This window comes from Molossus molossus, unplaced genomic scaffold, assembly GCF_014108415.1.
Source record: "Molossus molossus isolate mMolMol1 unplaced genomic scaffold, mMolMol1.p scaffold_m16_p_5, whole genome shotgun sequence".
In the NCBI taxonomy this organism is placed as follows: Eukaryota; Metazoa; Chordata; class Mammalia; order Chiroptera; family Molossidae; genus Molossus; species Molossus molossus.
Window position 1 is genome coordinate 85,502,556 of NW_023425388.1, and position 21,007 is coordinate 85,523,562.

General features: G+C 36.9%; 1 protein-coding gene and 1 non-coding gene across 3 annotated transcripts in view; one reads left to right on the top strand and one right to left on the bottom strand.

Annotated features, from left to right (window-relative positions):
- Window positions 1-21,007, top strand: part of TBC1D23 (TBC1 domain family member 23) — a 69,175-nt gene that overhangs the window by 38,886 nt on the left and 9,282 nt on the right. Inside the window, exons 12-15 of one of the 2 annotated variants that reach the window (XM_036242731.1) lie at window positions 8,869-8,911; window positions 10,881-10,990; window positions 17,551-17,690; window positions 19,024-19,068. In XM_036242731.1, coding sequence (XP_036098624.1) covers window positions 8,869-8,911; window positions 10,881-10,990; window positions 17,551-17,690; window positions 19,024-19,068 — 338 coding nt within the window. The remainder of the gene's footprint in view (window positions 1-8,868; window positions 8,912-10,880; window positions 10,991-17,550; window positions 17,691-19,023; window positions 19,069-21,007) is intronic. The other variant, XM_036242732.1, reaches the window with a different exon arrangement.
- LOC118618006 lies at window positions 14,426-14,552 on the bottom strand. Its single transcript, XR_004956952.1, has one exon. It is a non-coding gene; the product is annotated as a small nucleolar RNA SNORA44 (small nucleolar RNA).

Sequence of the window (21,007 nt, forward strand, 5' to 3'; positions counted from 1 at the left end):
GAATGACATGATATGAAAAATACTTTAGAAGTTCTCAATAGTAGATTAGAAGAAGCTGAAGACTGAGTCAGTGACTTAGAAGACAAAGTAGAAAAAAACGCCCAAATAGAGCAACAAATAGGAAAAAAAATTTAAAAGCAGGAGGAGAGTTTAAGGGGGCTTTGGGACAATATGAAACGTAACAACATTCACATCTTAGGGGTACCAGAAGAAGAATCGGAGAAAGGAATGGAGAACCTGTTTGAAGAAATAATGACAGAAAACTTCCCTAAATTGGAGAAAGAAAAAGTCACACAAGTCCAGGAAACACAGAGAGTCCCAAGCAAGATGAACCCCAAAAGACCCACAGCTAGACACATTATAATTAAAATGGCAGACATTAAATACAAAGAAAGATTCTTAAAGGAAGCAAGAGAAAGACAGAAAGTTACCTACAAGGGAGCTCCCATTAAACTGTCATCTGATTTCTCAATAGAAACACTGCAGGCCAGAAAGGAGTGGCATGAAGTATGCAAAGTAATGAAAGACAAGGCTCTAAATCCAAGATGACTCTATCCATCATATCATTCAAAATTGAATGTGAAATAAAGAGCTTCACAGACAAAAAAAAGGGCAAAAGGAATTTACCACCACCAAATCAGCACTGCAACAAATGCTGAAGGGACTGTTGTAAGAAGAAGAAATAGAGGAAAGGAACATGGGCATAAAATTAAAATGGCAACTAATAAGTATCTATCAATAATAACTTTAAATGTAAATGATTTTAATGCTTCAATAAAAAAACATAGGGTAGCTTATTGGATAAGAAAACACGACCCATATCTATGCTGTCTACAAGAGACCCACCTCACAACAAAAGACTCACATGGGATGAAAGTGAAGTGATGGAAAAATTTCTTTCAGGCAAATGAAAATGAAAAAAGGCTGGTGTAGCAATACTTATATCTGATAAGATAGACTTCAAAACGGGGGCCATAGTAAGAGACAAAGAAGGTTCCTACATAATATTAAAAGGATGAATCTAAGAAGAGGATATAACCCTGGTAAACATATATGCACTAAATATAGGAGCACCAAAATACATTAAAAAACTTTTGGAGGACTTCAAGGGAGAGATTATTAGCATACAATCATAATGGTGACTTTAACACCCCACTGACACCACTGGCTAGATCTTCTAGACAAAAAATTAACAAAAACACAGAGTCCTTAAATGATGAACTAGATCAGTTAGACTTAATTAATATTTACAGAACATTTCACCCCAGAGCTGCAGAATGTACATTCTTCTCCAGTGCACATGGGACATTCTCGAAGATAGACTACATGTTAGGACATAAGGTTAAGTCTCTACAAATTTAGGAAGATTGAAATCATGTCAAGCATCTTCTCAAAGCACAGTGGCATGAAGCTATAAATCAATGATAGTAAAAACACTCAAAAACATTCAAACACATGGAGGCTAAATAGTATGTTATTAAACAGCAAATGGGTTACCAATGAGATTGAGAAAAATATCAAAGACTTCCTGGAAACTAATGAAAATGAACACACAACAATACAGATCTATGGGACACAGCAAAAGCAGTCCTGAGAGGGAAGTTCATAGCAATACAGGCCTACCTCAAGAAAGAAGAAAATTTTCTAATAAACCCAGCAAGTTAAAAATTTAGAAAGAGAACAAAAAGAAAAACCCAGAGTTAGTAGAAGGAAGGAAATGATAAAAATCAGAGCAGAAATAAATGACATAGACACTAAAAAAAAATACAGAAGATCAATGTGATCAAGACCTGGTTCTTTGAAAAGATAAACAAGATTTATTAACCTTTAGCCAGACTCACCAAGAAACAAAGAAAGAGAACCCAAATTAATAAAATCTGAAATGAAAGAGCTGAAGTAACAACAGACACCACAGAAATACGAAGGATTGTAAGAAAATGCTATGAACAATTATATGACAACAAATTCAACAACCTAAGGTGAAATGGACAAATTCTTAGAATCATATATTTTTCCAAAATTCAACTGGGAAGAGTCAGAAAACCTAAATAGATCAATAACAATTAAGGAAATAGAAGAAGTAATCAGATCACATCAAACAAAAGCCCTGGTCTGGACGGCTACATAGGGAAGTTTTACCAAACATTCAAATAAGAACTATCACCCATTCTCCTCAAACTATTCAAAAAAATTCAAGAGGAAGGAAGATTTCAAGCTCTTTTTATGAGGCCAGCATAATCCTAATCCCAAAACCAGATAAAGACACTACAAAGAAAGAAAATTACAGGCCAATATCCCAGATGAACACAGATGCCAAAATCCTCAACAAAATATTAGCAAATCAAATCCAACAATGTGTTTTTAAAAATTATACCCCACGATCAAGTGGGATTTATTCCAGGGATGCAAGGCTGATACAATATTTGTAAATTGATAAATGTGATACGCCACATAAACAAAATGAAAGATAAAAATCATGGGATCATATCCATAGACGCTGGAAAAGCATTTGACGAAATTCAGCATACATTTTTTATAAAAACTCTCAGCAAAGTGGGAATGGAGGGATCATATTTTAACATAATAAAGGCCATGTATGACAAACCTACAGCCAACATCATGCTCAATGGGCAAAAACTAAAAGCATTTTCCTTAGGAACAGGAACAAGGCAGGAATGTCTACTTTTACCACTCTTATTTAACATAGTACTGGAAGTCTTAGTCACAGTAGACAAGAAGAAAAAAATAAAAGGGATCCAAATTGGAAAGGGCCCAGTTGGTGTGGCTCAGTGGTTGAGTGTTGACCTATGCAACAACAGGTCGCCAGTTCGATTCCCGGTCAAGGCATATGCCTGTGTTGTGGGCCCGATCCTCAGTGGGGGCATATAGGAGGCAGCCAGTTGATGTTCTCTCTCATCAATGTTTCTATCTCTCCTCTCTCTTCCTCTCTCTCTAAAAATCATTAAAGAAAAATAAATAAATTGGAAAGGAAGAAGTGAAACTCATTATTTGTAGATGACATACCGTACATAGAAAACCCTAAAGACTCCATCACAAAACTAGATTTTTTGGGGGGGGGGGAGTATGTGCCCCTAGCGGGAACTGAACCCGGGACCCTGGTCCGCGGGCCGGCCCTCCAACGGCTGAGCCAAACCAGCCAAGGCAAAAAACTACTAGATTGAATGAATGAATTTGGCAGAGTAGGAGGATACAAAATCAACATCCAGAAATCATTGGCATTTTTATGCACTAGTAATGAACACACAGAGAAACTATAAAAAAAAATAGTATTTACCATTGCAACAAAAAAATTAAGATACCTAGGAGTAAACTTAACCAAAGAAGTAAAGGACCTGTTCGCAGAAAACTACAGGACATTGGTAAAACAAATAGAGGAAGATATAAACAAGTGAAAGCATATACCTTATTCATGGATTGGAAGAATTAACAGCATTAAAATGCCCATACTACCTAAAGCGATCTTTAGAGTCAATGCATTCCCCATTAAAATACCAAAGACAGCCCTGGCCAGTTTGGCTCAGTGGTTAGAGTGTCAGCCCGTGGACCAGAGAGTCCCGGGTTTGGTTCCCGCTAAGGGCTCATACCTCGGTTGCAGTTTGTCCCTGGCCCCGGTTGGGGTAGTGTGGGTGGCAACCACTCGATGTGTCTCTCTCACATCGATGTTTCTGTCTCTCTCTCTCCCTCCCACTCTATCTGAAGATAAATGCAAAAATGTCCTTGGGTGAGGATAAAATAAATGAATGAATGAATTAATAAAAAATACCAAAGACATATTTCATAGAACTGGAACAAACACTCCAAAAAAGACCCCGAATAGCCACGGCAATCTTGAAAAAGAAGAACAAAGTTGGAGGGATCACAATGCCAGATGTCAGGTTATACTACAAAGCCACTGTAATCAAAACAGCCTGGTACTGGCACAAGAACAGGCATATAGATCAATGGAACAGAACAGAGAACCGAAAAATTGACCCAAGACATTATGCTCAGTTGATATTTGACAAAGATGGCAAGAGCATACAATGGAGTAAAGACAGCCTCTTTAATAAATGGTGCTGGGAAAATTGGACCACTACATGCAAAAAACTGAAACTAGACCACCAACTTAAACCATACAGAAGAATACACTCAAAATGGGTAAAAGACTTAAATGTGACTTGTGAATCCATAAAAATCCTAGAATGTAGGCAACATTTCAGACATCACACGCAACAGAATATTCACTGATACAATACTGAAGGCAAGAGAAACAATGGAAAAAACTAATGCATGGGACTACATCAAGTTAAAAATTTTCTGCACAGCAAAAGAAACAAGCATCAAAACGGAAGGGGAACCCATATGGGAGAGCATAATTGCCAATGATACATCAGATAAGGGGTTAATTTCCAAAATATATAGAGAACTTATACAACTCAACAAAAGGAAGACATATAATCCAATTAAAAGGGGGCAAGGAACTAGATAGACACCTCTCAAAACAGGTCATAAAATTGGCCAAGAGCCATTTGAAAACATGCTCAATATCACTAATCATCAGAGAGATGTAAATTAAAACGACTATGAGGTATCACCTCACACCTGCCAGAATGGCTGCCATCTACAAATCATCAAACAACAAGTGCTATCGAGGGTGTAGAGAAAAAGGGACTCTACCACACTGCTGGTGGTAATGCAGACTAGTGTAGCCAGTATGGAAAACAATAAGGTATTTCCTCAAAAAATTAGAAATTGAACTGCCATTTGACTCAGTGATTCCACTTCTAGGAATATATCCTAAGAAGCCTGATATACCAATCAGAAAGAATATATGTACCGCTATGTTTCTAGCAGCACTATTTACAGCTATAAGAAGTAAAGACCTCTAATCCTTTAAGATGACATGGAGGGAACTGAAGAGTATTATGTTAAGCGAAATCAGCCAGTTGGAGAAAGACAAGTATCACATGATCTCACTGATTTGTGGACTACAATGAACAAAATTGACCCAGAGACATAGAAGTAGGGTTCAAACTGACAAACTTCAAAGGAGGGGGCAGAAGGAGAGGAAACAGATAAACCAAAGAACTGATGCATATAAACATAACCAGTGGACATAAACAACAAGCCGGGGGAAGGGGCAGGAATAGGAGGAGGGTGTCAATGGGGGGAAAAGTAGAAACATCTGTAACAAAAATAAATTAAATTAAAAAATTGAGTAAATATACATGACAGCCACCTTTTTAAAAAATTTTTTTAATTAATTTATTTTTGTTACAGATGTTTCTCCTTTTTACCCCACTAATACCCCCCTCCTTCTCCCTCCCTCCCTGCCCTGTCCCCAGCTTTGTTGTTCATGTCTATTGTTCATGCATATATGCATATAAGTTGTGTGGTTTATCACCCCCCCCCCATCTTCTGGGGATTGTCAGTCAGTACCCCACTTCCACATCTCTGGGACTACCCCATTCCTCAGACTGTTTGTTAATTATATTCCACAAATAAGTGAGATCATATGATATTTGTCTTTCTCTGCTTGGCTTGTTTTGCTTAGGATAATACTCTCCAGGTCCCTCTATGTCGTCTCAGAGGATAAGAGATCAGCCACCTTTTTTTGTATTTGAATATTTTCTTCAGCGTAACTGATCTGTATTTGTGACTCTATGCAATCTGTTTTCCTGCCTTCTCTACAGAGCCTCACTCGGTTATGGCTCTTTCCTTATAAAAATAGTTGTTTATTAGGCCGTCTTTGGTAATTTATACATTAAAGTCCTCATTTTGTGTAACTCTGAACTATGAAATCAGGAAGACAGTGGTGTGGTGTTGCACAAGCCACTTAAATTGGGTCCTTTCTATTCATGTATTTTACTAAGAATCAGGTTTGAAAAAATTAGTCTAGCCCTGGCCGGTTTGGCTCAGCGGTTAGAGCGTTGGCCTGCGGTCCTGAGAGACCCTGGTTCGGTTCCCGCTAAGGGCGCGTACCTTGCTTGCAGTTTGTCCCTGGCCCTGGTCGGTTGTGTGGGTGGCAGCCACTCGATGTGTTCCTTTCACATCGATGTTTCTCTCTCTCTCTCTGTTCCTCTCTCTCCCTCCCACTCTACCTGAACAAAAAAATGGAAAAATGTCCTCAGATGAGGATAAAAAAATTAATTAATTAATTTAAAAAAAGAAAAATTAGTCTAAAGGAGAGAATACTTGAAAAACAAAATGAGAGAAGTATTTTGGGGGAGAGATTGTAAGATAATTTTGTACCTTATTTAAGAGAAGATTTTAGAAACTTATACAGAATAACAAATAGGGACTCAAAGTTATTTTATCTATAAATTTAATTGGCCTATTCTAAAAATGCTGTGGTATAAACTATATATTTCGAGGGCTGTCAGATGGCAAGAATTTGGAATATTTTGAACTTTATAATTCAACTTCTTGATATGGTTTTAGGAAATTTTCTCCCAATTTTTGTCATGGAAGATTTCAAACAAATCTAAAAGTGGGAAGAAATGAACCCTATAAACTTCTTATAATAAAGATATAAGACTTCTTGTCAAGATGGCAGTGTAGGTAAATGTGGTATCGTGTCCTCCCACAACCACATCAAAGTTACACCTAAACTACAGAACAGCCATCATTCAAAACCTCTGGAAATCAAGCTGAGTGGAAGTCCTACAACTACGAAATTAAAGAAGCAGCCATATTGAGACAGGTAGGAGGGGTGGAGGCGCAGGCTGGCCCCACACCCACATGTGGCAGAAAAAAATTAGAAGGATAGCTCAGCTGGGAAGGTCCTCCCTGAGGACTGAGGGGTCCCTGTCCCACACCAGGCGCCCAGCTCAGGGTTCCAGTGCCAGGAAGAGAAGTCCCCATAACTTCTGGCTGGAAAAACCAGCGGGAACTGAGGCTGAAGGAGGCTGAGGCAGCTGCAGCCCCAGGCATCTCCTCTTAAAGGGCTCCATTCAGTCAGAAACTGAAATAAAGAATAATTTACATAAATTCAGTAGTAGAGTAGCTACAGCCAAGAAGCATATCATTGATTTGGAATATAAGGAAGCAAAAAACACCCAATCTGAACAGCAAAAAGAAAAAAGAATCCAAAAAAACGAGTATAGTCTAAGGAACCTCTGGGACAACTTCAAGTGTACCAACATTCACATCTTGGGGGTGCCAGAAGGAGAACAGAGAGAACAAGAAATCGAAAACCTGTTTGAAACAATAATGGCAGAAAACTTTCCTAACTTGGTGAAGGAAACAGACATACAAGTCCAGGAAGCACAGAGAGTCCCAAACAAGATGAACCCCAAGAGGCCCACACCAAGACACATCATCATCAAAATGCAAAAGGTTCAAGACCAAGAGAGAATCTTAAAAGCAGCAGGAGAAAGGCAGCTAGTTACCTACAAGGGAGTTCCCATAAGACTGTCAGCTGATTTCTCAAAAGAAACTTTGCAGGCCAGGAGGGAGTGGCAAGAAATATTCAGAGTGATGAAAAGCAAGAACCTAAAACCAAGATTACTCTATCTTGCAAAGCTGTCATTTAGAATTGATGGCCATAAAAAGAGTTTCCCAGACAAGAAAAAAGTTAAAGGAGTTCATCACCACCAAACCATTATTATATGAAATGTTGAAGGGTCTTCCTGAAGAAAAAGGTAAAAAATATGAACAAACAAAATGGCAATGAATACATATCTATCGACAATTGAATCTACAAACAAAATGAACAGGCAGAACAGAAGCATTCTCATAGATACAGAGAACATTTTGTTGGTTGCCAGATGGGAGGGAGATCGGGGGAATGGGTGAAGGGATTAAGAAGTACAAATTGGTTGTTAGACTGACAAACCTCAAAGGGAAAGGGGGGTGGGGGGGTGGGAAGAGATAAACCAAAGAACTTATATGTGTATATGCATAACCAATGGACACAGACAACAGTGTGGGGAAAGCAGAAGAGGGGTGGGAGTGGGGAGGAGAGGGGTCAGTAGGGTAAAAATGAGGAACATCTGTAATACATTCAACAATAAAGATAAATTTAAAAAGACATAACATTATCATTATTATACTTTATTATAAAAAATAATCTAGTGTTTAGGTTTCCCTGAATTTCCCAGAATCCAAAACAAGACATGATATTTTTCTAAAGTCTTTTTCAATTTATAGATTTATAAGTTCTATTTCATAATATTTTTCCTTGCATGTATTTTTTGAAAACAAAATTAATTACTTCATCTTATAAAGTTTCTACACTCTGGATTTTGCTGATTGCATTTTCATGGTGTCGTTTATCAGGTTCTGTCCCTGGTATTTTCTGTAAACTGGTAATTAACTTAGATCTAGAGACCTGATCAGATTACTCTGGTGGAGAGAAGAGGTCTTGGGTGGTATTTACTTGCAGGGGGAAAATACTGCCCAGATATCTCTCTTTGTGTGTCTTTCTTTTTGTTTATCATTGTTTAGATCCATTAATTTTTAGTAGTTTGTAAAATGGTAACATTCTATCATTTTTTCATAATTAGCTATAATATTTGCTTTCATATTTCCTTTTTATAAAGGACACAAAATACTTCGAAAACTTTATTAAACCACTCTTATTACATCCAGAAATACAATTTACCGGATTTTGATTTGACTCTTTATTGCATTGTTAGAACTGTAATACAAATAAAATTAGTCTTGTTAGAGTCAAGAAGTTGTTCCCTTTATCCTACCCAAGCACCAGACCTTACAATACACAAGGTAAAGTTATGTACCTCTCTGTGCCAAAGTCCAAAATGTTAGCATATAACCTTATGTTACATTTGTCAATGTTTACAGAATTATCAGATGTTTTAATTAAATTGTATTTTGAAATAATTTAAATTGTATTTACCATTACAGAAAAACAAAGAATATGTGAGCATTGCCAGTGGAGGATTTATGGGTAAGATTTTAATTTATTAATTCCTTTGCCTCCACTCTTCAGTGGAAATTATATTATCATTAGAGCTGATTTGTAGTGACCAAGTTAGTTAATGGATATATTCTCTCTTCAGTTATTCAGTATTTTCAGGAAAGACACAAGTGTTAGCAAGACATAGATAACAGACTAATATAATAGGCAATGGAAATAAATAATTAATGCTAGACTGTAAATAGAGTTTAATTAGCTTGTGTTTTGCAAAAAATTCTTTGGTAAAGATGCATGAAAAACTGCCCACATGATTTGCCTCTACAGAGGAAGAGTAAATAGGACTGAGAAACAAGTGGAAGGAATACTTTTCACTGTATACCCTTCCTACTTTTGCTTTTTAAATTTGTTTGTTTTCATTTTCTTTTTGAACTACTTGAAGGTATTAATTGCTTAAAAAAATGTTGGCTCAATGGAATAAAACAAATAAGCTGACGTTTACAAATCTGCAGACTAATATCTGGTAATCCACGTTAGTACAATAATTGATAAAATCTCTGCAGGCAAATATTTGAGAATTTATGAAGAATTAGGTCAGAGTAATAGGATTTAGAGTTTTTATTTTTATAGAAGAGATGTTATTTAAGGGGACAGACTTGCAACTAGTAAATAAGTTCTGGGGTACTAATGTACAGTATAGTGAATATAGACAATGATACCGTATTGTAATCATCAGACTTGCAAAGAGACTAGATATTAATTATTTGATGGTAATTATAACTTAGGATTTCTGGTAGATTAGGACCTATTTTCCTTTTGGTCTTTGTTGACATTAGCAAGTATTATGATTATCTCCCATATATCATAGCCTGATAATTAACTATCTTTGAGGCTCATACATAGAGTGATCTACAAAGAGGATTATTTTAATAAATAGTGTTAAGCAAGTATTGACCCTAAAGTATGAATTACTTATTTTATAAGAAAAACCTCTCTTGCCCTGGCCGGTTTTGCTCAGTGGTTAGAGCGTCAGCCTGCGGACCAGAGTCCTGGATTCAATTCCAGCTAAGGGCAAGTACTTCAGTTGCGGTTTGTCCCCGGCCTCAGTTGGGGTTGTGCAGGTGGCAGTCAATCCATGTGGCTCTCTCACATCGATGTCTCTCTTTTTCTCCCTCCCTCCCACTTCATTTGAGGATAAATGTAAAAATATCCTCAGGTGAGGATTAAAAATAAAGAAGAAGAAAGAAAAACCTCTCTTTCCATAGCAGTTAATGTCTAAGACTGCTTTCTCTTTATTATGGCAAAGATTAATTGATGTCTCTTTTTAATAAAACAAAAGCTACCATAGGTTTTCTTTCTTTTTTTTTTTAAGACAAGTTATCTTTTTTTTCTTTATTGATTATAGGGAGAGGGAGAGAGAGATGAAGACATCGGTGAGATAGAACATCGATTGGCCGCCTCCTGCATGCCCCCAACCAGGGATCTGACCTACAACCTGAGCATGTGCTCTGATCGGGAATTGAACCGGGAACCTCTTGGGGTATAGGGCGATGTTCAACCACCGAGCCACACCAGCTGGGCTCTTTCTTTTTTTAAAATTACAATTTACATTCACTATTATTTTGTATTTGTTTCAGGTGTAACAATAGGTTTTATGTTATAAAATAATGTTGCTGAAATCATCTATTAATACATGAAAGATTATCTTCAAAAAAGGAAAATATAAAGTCTATATATACAGTATTGTCACCCTTAGGATCAATTAAGAAAAGTGATATGTGTACAGAGGGCATTAGAAGAAGGAAGGAGAAGAGGAGAGGAAGGGTTTTTGTGGCTTGGTGTCTTTTATTCCTTTTCAGAGATGCAGAAAGAAATACCTGTGATTCTGTCTGTGGACCCTTTTTCATTCAGTTCTTATATGTTTATTATACTTCTCTGGTAATTAATCTTTCCAAAAGGAATTGATTTATCCGGTTTTGTTTTTCTTCTTGTATACCTTAAGCACTGCAGCAGCACTTAGCAGACATTAATGTGGACGGACCAGAAAATGGATATGGCCATTGGATTGCTAGTACCTCAGGCTCAAGGAGTAGTATCACTTCTTCTGTTGATGTAAGTATATGTATATATGTCACCACATTCAGATAAATGCCCAGAAAAGGTGATTAACTACTAAACCTCTACCATAACAGAAATGGAGTCAGAGTTTTCAGACACATATAACTAGGAGTCACGTTATTGTGAGTTTAATGAAATGATGGAGCAGGCCTGCACAGCTAAACTAGCCTGGAGTGCAGGAGGTCTACCTGCTGAATTCATGTTTTTCCCTGTCCCACTGCAGTTTGGTGTCACCTAGTGACAGTTTTCTGCTCCAGCTGAAATATCATTGGAAGTAACTTTGAGTTCTGTGATGAGCTGGCAGTCTCAAGAGAACGTATTCTAGGAATCTCCCAGTTTGGGCCAGGATTATACTGAGGCCAATGGTTGCATTTCCTGCATACCATGTCTACTCCTCCCCACCATAAACTTAGATTACAACTTTTGTCTACCCATATTTGATAATGGATCATACAGAGGAAGACAGGAACCTGGTCCCAATATATTTACTTTTCAGTTTTTGAAATATACATTTCTTTAAGATTGTGCTATATTAGATAAATTCATTTTCTGTTCTACTTTGGAAATACTTGGGCAATAAATTGCACTTTTTCAATATTTCACGTCAGTCAAATGAGATGTCATTAAATCATTTTCTTAAGTAGTAATCCTCATCTACCTAATGATTATTCTTTAAAGCAGAAATAGAAGGAAAAACTGCAGTAGAGAGTCATGGTTACTAGTTTCAGCTTACAGGTGTGACATACTGGGAAGTTCAGGTTTTATCTCTATGACTTATTTTCTTCACGATCTTCAGTAAGATCTTTTCAGCCCTGGTTTCTTCATCTATGCAGTGCAGATGGAAATAACAGAACTTTCCTCATAAGGATGACATGAGGATTAAATATGCAAGTGAATGTAAGGTGTAGTACCTGTCACTTACCTATTTAATATTATTTATTATAAAATTATAACAAATTAGATATATTAATTAAGGTTTATCTTCAGTAAAAGTCAAAGCAAATTCTTGTCAGATTATCAGCAAATAAGGCTTCTCTGAGAATTAAGTTTTCAAATTGATTCTCTAGGTATCTCAAGACTTCTTCATGTGAGATCACCATTTATTTAATAAATATTTGCCATGATTTTTTTTTTTTTAATCTTCACCCAATAATATGCTTTCTTTTTTAGATGATTTTAGAGAGGAAGAGAGTAAGGAAGAGAGAGAGAAACATTGATGTGAGAGTGAAAACACTGATTGGTTTCCTCCTGCATACACCCTGACTGGGGATTGAACCTAAAACCCAGGCATGTGCCCCAACCAGGAATCAAACCCATGAACTTTCAGTGCACAGGACAATGCTCCAACGGTGTCACACTGACCAGAGCTGATTTCTTCTTTCTTTTTTTTTTATCCTCACCCGAGGACATTTATGCATTTCATTTATCTTCAGCCAGAGGAGGAGGGAGAGAGGGAGGAAGAGAGAGAGAGAAACAATGACGTGAAAGAGACACATCGATTGGCAGCCACCCACACGACCCCAGCTGGGGCTGGGGACAAACTACAACCGAGGTACATGCTCTTAATGGGAACCGAACCTGGGTCTCTCTGGTCCACGGGCCGACGCTCTATAACAGCTGAGCCAAACCAGCCAGGTCCCATTTTCTCTTTTAATAATTAAATAATATTCCATTATATGAACATATTATAATTTATTAGGTTAGCCCTCTATTATTGAATATTTACCTTGCTTACACTCTTTTTTTTTTTGTTATAAATACTACTACAATTAACTTTATGAGGTAATATATTTGTATATGTTATGATTATTTAGTCCTAGAAGTGGAATAACTTGATCAAAAAATTACTTATCAATATTCTCAGAATTCTGCATTATTATCAAATTACCTTCCAGAAAACATTATTTCCATCTGCAGTATCAGGTTTTCAATTGAAGATTTTATTTTCAGATTTCAATAACACTGATTGAGGCTGGTAAAGAAGCTGCTTTAAAGATGTATTACATTCAGAAGTACCAAAGAATTTCCACAGTCAGCATAATTTGGTTTTGAATTTGGATATGGAAATAAAAACACTTTTTGTGTGTTTTGTTTAGTTAATGACTTATTTCTCATAAAATTAAAAACAACAGCCCTGGCTGGTTTTGCTCAGCAGTTAGAGCGTTGGCCCTTGGACCAAAGGGTGGTGGGTTCAATTTTTGGTCAAGGGCATGTACCTGGGTTGTAGGTTTGTCCCCAACAGGTTGGGGTCGTGCAGGAGGCAACCAATCAATGTTGTTTCTCTCATCAATGTTTCTCTCTCTCTCCCTCCCTCCCTTCCACTCTGTCTAAAAAAATCAGTGGAAAAATAATCCTTGGGTGAGGATTAACCACAGCCAAAATAAATAATAAAAACAATGTATTTATTGTAGCATCATAAATAAATATGAAAAGTATAAAAACAAATCACCTATAACCCTATCAAAGATAACTGCTATTTATATTTTGAAATATTTTCTTCAAATCTTTTTTTTTTTATATCCTCACCTGAGGACATTTTTCCTTTTTTTTTTTTTATCCTCACCCAAGGATATTTTTCCATTTTTTGTACAGATAGAGTGGGAGGGAGAGAGAGGAAGGAAGAGAGAGAGAGAAACATCGACGTGAAGGGACACATCGAGTGGTTGCCACCCGCACGACCAACCGGGGACAAACTGCAACCGAAGTACGTGCCCTTAGCGGGAACCGAACCCGGGTCTCTCCGGACCGCAGGCCGACGCTCTAACCGCTGAGCCAAATTGGCCAGGGCCATTTTTCCATTTTTTATTCAGATAGAGCTGGAGGGAGAGAGAGGAAGAGAGAGAGAAACATCGACGTGAAGGGACATATTGAGTGGCTGCCACCCGCACGACCAACCAGGGCCGGGGACAAACTGCAACCGAGGCACATGCCCTTAGTGGGAACCGAACCCGGGTCTCTCTGTACCGCAGGCCGATGCTCCAACCGCTGAGCCAAACCGGCCAGGGCTTCAAATCTTTTTTAATGCTTGTGTATTTTAGTATTTTATTTTAAAAGTAATGAGAATATAGCCCTGGCCGGTTTGGCTCAGCGGTTGGAGCGTCAGCCTGCGGTACAGAGAGACCCGGGTTCGGTTCCCGCTAAGGGCACGTACCTCGGTTGCAGTTTGTCCCTGGCCCTGGTTGGTCGTGCGGGTGGCAGCCACTCGATGTGTCCCTTCACGTCGATGTTTCTCTCTCTCTCTTTCTCTCTCTCCCTCCTGCTCTATCTGAACAAAAAATGGAAAAATGTCCTCGGGTGAGGATAAAAAAAAAAAAAAGTAATGAGAATATACACATAATTTTATTTTCTGCCATTTCACTGAATATATGAGCATTTTCTAGTGTTTTTAATTGCTTTTTTAAAAAACATGGGTTTTTGTTCTTGTTTCTCTGTTATAGGAAAGGCAAGTGGCCGCTGCAGGTATCATGCTGACCTGAGCTGTCAGTTTCCATGTTGCTCTCACATGCAGTTGGAGAGCCTGTGGCTACAACCTGCCACAGCCCTTGGAAACATGCTGTAAAGCGTGGTTTTTTATATCTGTATAATTTTCCATCGAATAGTACCTAAATCCTAGGGCACTTTCTGATTAGTTCCTTCCCATAAATTGTGAAGAGGATTGGTACACTTGGAAACTTTTGACACCTGTCACCAATTTGCCCTCTAGGGTGTACATGGGAACAATTCTATGAAACAATTGAAGAATTATACTCACATCTATTACATTAGGTACACCAGGATAACGTTTCTTGAGAAATTAGAGGCCTAAGTGAAAATGTTTTAAAAAGCAAAAATTTACAAGGAATAAATGTTTAAAAATTTAGCTACATGAATGATATCTTGATTAAAGCCCCCCCCCTCCCATTTTATTGCACTTTACTCAGTGGTACTTTGCAGATATTACGTTATTTTACAAATTGCAAGATTGTAACCAAATTGCATGAAGCAAGTTGACGGCATTTTCCAACAGCGTTTGCTCAATTCCTGTATCTCTGTTATATTTTGGTAGTTCTCACAATATTTCAAAATTTTTCATTATTATTCGTTATGATTATCTGTGATCATTGACCTTTGATGCTTTTGTTGTTAATTGTTTTGAGCTGCCATGAACTGCACCTGTATAAAAGAGAGCAAACTTTAAAAAATGTGTGTGTTCTGACTGCTCCACAAATTGGGTCATTTCTCCATCTCTCTCTCTCTCTCTTTGGGCCTCTCTATTCTCTGAGACATAACAATATTGAAACTAGGCCAGTTGATAACTTACAATGGTCTCTACATGTTCCAAGTGAAAGGAAGAGTCACAAGTCTCTCACTTTAAATCAAAAGCTAGAAATGATTAAGGTTAGTGAGGAAGGCATGTTGAAAGCCAAGATAGGCTGAAAGCTACATCTCTTACGCCAAACAGCCAAGTAGTGAATGCAAAGAAAACATTTTTAAAGATTAAAAGTGCTACTCCAGTGAACACATGAATAATAAGAAAGCTTAGGAGCCTTATTGCTGATATGGAGAAAGTTTTAGTGGCCTGGATAGAAGATGAAACCAACCACAACATTCCCTTAAGCCAAAGCCTAATTCAGAGCAAGGCCCTAACTCTCTTCAATTCTGTGAAGGCTGAGAGAGGTGAGGAAAAGAAAAACTTGAAGCCAGCAGAGGTTGCTTCATGAGGGTTAGAGGAAAGACGCTGTCCCTGTAACAGAAGTGCAGAGTGAAGCAGCAAGTGCGTGTGTAGAAATTGCAGCAATTTAATCCAGTAGATCAAGCTAAGATAGTTTATGGTGTTGGCTACACTAAACAGATTGTCACTGTGGAAGAAATAGCCCTATTTTGGAAGAAGATGCCATCTAGGATTTTCCTAGCTAGAGAGAAGTCAATGGCTGGCATCAGAGCTTTAAAGACCAGTCTGACTCTCTTAATTAGTGACTATTGAAGTCAGTGCTCACTTAGCATTCTGAAAATCCTAGGGTACTTAATTATACTACATCTACTCTGTCTGTGCTCTATAAATGGAACAAGAAAACCTGGATGACAGCATATCTGTTCACACCATGCTGTACTGAGTATTTTAAGCCCACTGTGGAGACTTACTGCTCAAAAAAAAAAAAATTCTTTTAAATATTACTGCCAATTGACAGTAATGCACCTGGTCACCCAAGAGTTCTGCTGAAGATGTACAAGGAGATTAATGTTGTTTAGCCCATGGATCAAGGAGTAATTTTGACTTCCAAATCTTATTTAAGAAATACATTTCATAAGACTATGACTGCCATAGATAGTGATTCCTCTGATATATCTGGGCAAAGTAAATTGAAAACCTTCTGGAAAGGATTCACTATTCTAGATGCCATTAGGAACAATTTACAATTGATAGGAAGACATCAAAATACCAGCATTAACAGGAGTTTGGAAGAAGTTGATTCCAACCTGCATGGATAACTTCAGGGTTCAAGACTTCAGTGGAGGAAGTAACTGAAGAAGTTGATTCCAACCTTCATGGATAACTTCAGGGTTCAAGACTTCAGTGGAGGAAGTAACTGCAGATGTGGTGGAAATAGCAAGAGAATTAGAATTAGAAGTGAAGCCAGAAGATGCCACTGAATTGCTGCAGTCTCATAAAACTTTAATGGATGGGGAATTGCTTCTTATGGATGAGCAAAGAAAGTGGTTCTTGAAATGGAATCTACTGGTAAAGATGCTCTGAAGATTGTTGAGATGACCACAAAGGATTTAGGATAGTGTGTGTGTGTGTGTGTGTGTATGTATGTGTGTATATATATATATATATATATATATATATATATATATATATATATATATATATATATATATATATATATATATAAAAATATATAATTATATATATAATTATTAATTTATGGTTTGTATCTACTAATAGTTCATAAACCAGTATCAGAGTTTGAGAGGACTTACTCCAGTTTTGAAAGAATTTCTAGGTAAAATGCTTTTAAATAGCATTGCATGCTACAGAGAAATTGTTTGTGAAAGGAAGGGTTAATGAGGCAAACTTCATTGCTATTGTATTTTGTTTTTTTTTAATCCTCACCTGAGCATATTTTTCCATCTATCTTAAGATAGAGTGAGAGGGAGAGAGATGTGAGACACACCAGTCGGTTTCCTCCCGCTCAACCCTGACTAGGGCTGGGGACTGAACTGCAACTGAGGTAGTGCCCCTGTCCAGAATCGAACCTGCAACTCTGGTCCGCGGGCTGATGTTTCAACCACTGAGTCAAACTGGCCAGGGCATTTTGCTATCTTATTTTAAGAAATGTCCACAGTCACTCCAACCTTCAGCAACTACCATCCTGATCAGTCAGCAGCCATCAACATCAAGGCAAGACTCTACCAGCAAAAAGATTACAACTTGCTGAAGGCTCAGATGATGGTTAGCGTGTTTTAGCAATAAAAGTTCAGTCCATGACATCTAGATAACCGTTAGCAGTAGTGTGTCTGTCTGCTAATCTTTTGGAGAACAGTTCTTTAATAATTTTTTTTTTTTTCAGGGTGAATCTTCTAATGGTTTGAATGATAGAGGAATGAAATCACTAGTAAATAAAATGACTATTGCTTTGAAGACAAAATCCGTTAATGTCAGGGAAAAGGTTATCAGTTTTATTGAGAATACATCAGCTCCTGTTGATCGGTGAGTTGCTTATACCATATAAGTTTATGATGAGTAATTAAAACTAAAGAAAAATATCTTACAGTAAATATTAGTTGAATTGAATGTGTTCTAGAAAAGGATCACAAAGTACATTTTTTATTAGATGGTTTCAGTTTTCATTATAATTGTGGATGTCCTTTATTGCTGTAAAATTTGTCTACAGATTACTTTTTTTCCCTCCCACTGCTCAGAATAAGGTGCAAGTAATGATTCTTCCTCTTTATGCCACTCATTAAAAAATATATTCAAATGTCATTTTATGTTTTACACTTAATATGGTAGCTACTTCCCACGTGTCAAATGGGAATCATTTACTAAATGCAGTGATCTCATAGCAGGAACCTCTTCCTGTACTTCAGGAATTTAAAACCTGGAAAATTTGGTCGTGCTAAATCTAGCAGAAATCCATTTTCTTAAGTTTAAGAGTTTAGATTTTCATAGAATTTTGTTCACAGAATATAAGGGACCCTTATTTTCCCATGAATTACAAATGAAAAGCATAGGCTACAAAAAATAAGCAAGTTTCTTTCTTACACTGTTTCTTATGGAACTGTGAGTGCACAATGTATTTTTTGTCCACACAGTAGTCTAACTGAATTTTCTTGTTCCTAGAGTTCAAAGCTAACCTAATAATTCAGTGCAAATTTTGTTTCTAAGCAAGCTTGATCTAGTATGTGTTACAGTATTTAATTTCACTCTCATGTCTTAGAGTATCCTAGGAAAGTTGAAATATTTGACTTTAGGAACTGAATGTCAGGAATTTACTATTTGTCTCTTTTTAAAGTATAGTACATACACATACAAAAATACATTGCTCCCATTTAGTAAATAGTGAAGAAGAGAATAGGTTGTTTTCACTGATCTAAGAAATTGTATGTTGTCTAAAATAGTCAACTGATAAATAATTATTCAAGTGTTCTATCACAAAAGATTTTTTTTTTTTGCTCATTAAAGTATATGATTGCTCTCAAAAGCCTCTTAACATTTTTACTTTTAAAGTGCATTCTGAATAACAGTACTATTACTTCTACATTTTGTAGCATTGACATTAAATTTTTAATTTACAATGCATTAATTATATTTTTAAATGAACTAGTGATAAGTCTAAATTAAAAAGACTTGTCTTTGTTAAAAAATGACTTGAAATGGGCTTTTTTTTTTTTTCATTTTTCTTTGTACTTTGGATGATTGAAACATTTTCTTTATAATGTACACTCTGGGTTAGAAAAACTGATTATACTGTATTTTTGTTTCAAAGCTTTTGTGTATTTTATAATCATTTTATTCTGTCATCTACCTCAATTTGCTATAGAATGTCTTTCAATCTTCCTTGGCCAGACAGAACATGTACAGAGCGGTAAGCCAATGAGTAGAGCAGCTTTGTTGGACTATCCTTTTCTTTTAGCATGCTTTATGCCATCTATAAGCCTCATGCTGTCTTGGCTAAAATTTCATGTAGCTCAGATGTTAAACTTTTCTCATTCTGCTTTTAGGAGTACATGTGATGCTGATCTCTTTTTGTTTTTTGCTTTGATAATTAAAAAAAGTTTTTTTCTTGCATGCTTCTTTGTGTCTCCCATTCCTCAGATGAAAGTCAAGTACATTCAAACCCAAGAACTTCATAAACCTGCAGCTTTTATTCTGAGACAGAGGAAGGTGAAACAAAGAAAATAAGTAGTCTCAGAGTTGTCAGGGTATTTAGCTTTGGAGTTCATTTATTTCGGTGTCCTACCCTTACAGTAGAGAAAATTATAGTATCTGGAAAAAGACACAATTCATGGTTCAAAATTTTGGTTAATTCATGTACATTATGTCATTTTACAATATTTTAGATTTTTCTTAAAAAGATGTGTTTAGATTGGTGAATTAATATATAAATTGGTTCCAAAGAATCACAGTTCTAGAGTTTGGTTTTCATTGAAAGAAATTAAGTCACAATGGACATGTTAATGTATAATCTATCTCTTCTCTGCCCCAGTGACATGGGGTGTTTGTCATTAAATTCCATAAGTTTGAAAGGATCTTCAATTAGGATGAGCAAAAGAACTTTACTTACTTAATACTTACATATGTCTTTACAGTGTTTATACTTATAGAATTTTTCTGCAATTTAAATTAGAATATCAATTATAGCAATACCCATGAACATTTTAAAAGAAAATTTTGTCATACTTTGAATGTAAGTTAAACTTTGGAAAAATGGACTTGACTTTTCTCAGGTCATTTCAATATTCCCAGTGACTAGAAGTATCATTTTTAAAAACAATAATGTACTCTCAGCTTACTGATCAGAATTTTTATTTGCTGTGACTCTTCATACACAGTGTCAATTACAGTGCTTCTATTATAATTTTATCTAAGACTTTTAAAAGAAATTACATATTTTACTTACTTTTTTTTTTTTTTTTTTATCCTCACCCGAGGACATTTTCCCATTTTTTTGTTCAGGTAGAGTGGGAGGGAGAGAGAGGAACAGAGAGAGAGAGAGAAACATCGATGTGAAAGGAACACATCGAGTGGCTGCCACCCACACGACCGACCAGGGCCGGGAACAAACTGCAACCGAGGTACATGCCCTTAGCGGGAACCGAACCCGGGTCTCTCAGGACCGCAGGTCGACGCTCTAACCGCTGAGCCAAACCGGCCAGGGCTACTTTTTTTTTTTTTTTTTTTTATCCTCACCCGAGGACACCTCCCCACTTCCCGTTCAGGTAGAGTGGGAGGGAGAGAGAGGAACAGAGAGAGAGAGAGAGAAACATCGATGTGAAAGGAACACATCGAGTGGCTGCCACCCGCACGACCAACCAGGGCCGGGGACAATCTGCAACCGAGGTACGCGCCCTTAGTGGGAACCGAACCCGGGTCTCTCAGGACCGCAGGTCGACGCTTTAACCGCTGAGCGAAACCGCCCAGGGCGAAATTACATATTTTAAAATTAAGATGTTTATGAATCATCTTTCTATTGTCTCGTATTATACAACCATTGAATTAATCTAATTTTATTTAACTCCCACATTCTTAATTTTAAAAAAATTTATATTATCTTCTCTGGTCCAAAGGCAGATATATCTATTTTGAAAATAGAATTTAGTGAAATAATTAGAATGAAATGTTAGCTCTTTCTTAGTTCAGCAAATTAAGTAAAAACCTGTCAAACTATTTTGTAGATGTTTCTGTTCCTACTTTTGCTGAAAGAATAGATATATTGCTTTTTTTTTAAAAAAAGCCATCTGCCCTGTCCAGTTTGGTTCATGGTTAGAGTGTTGGCCCACAGACCAAAGAGTCCCAGATTCGAT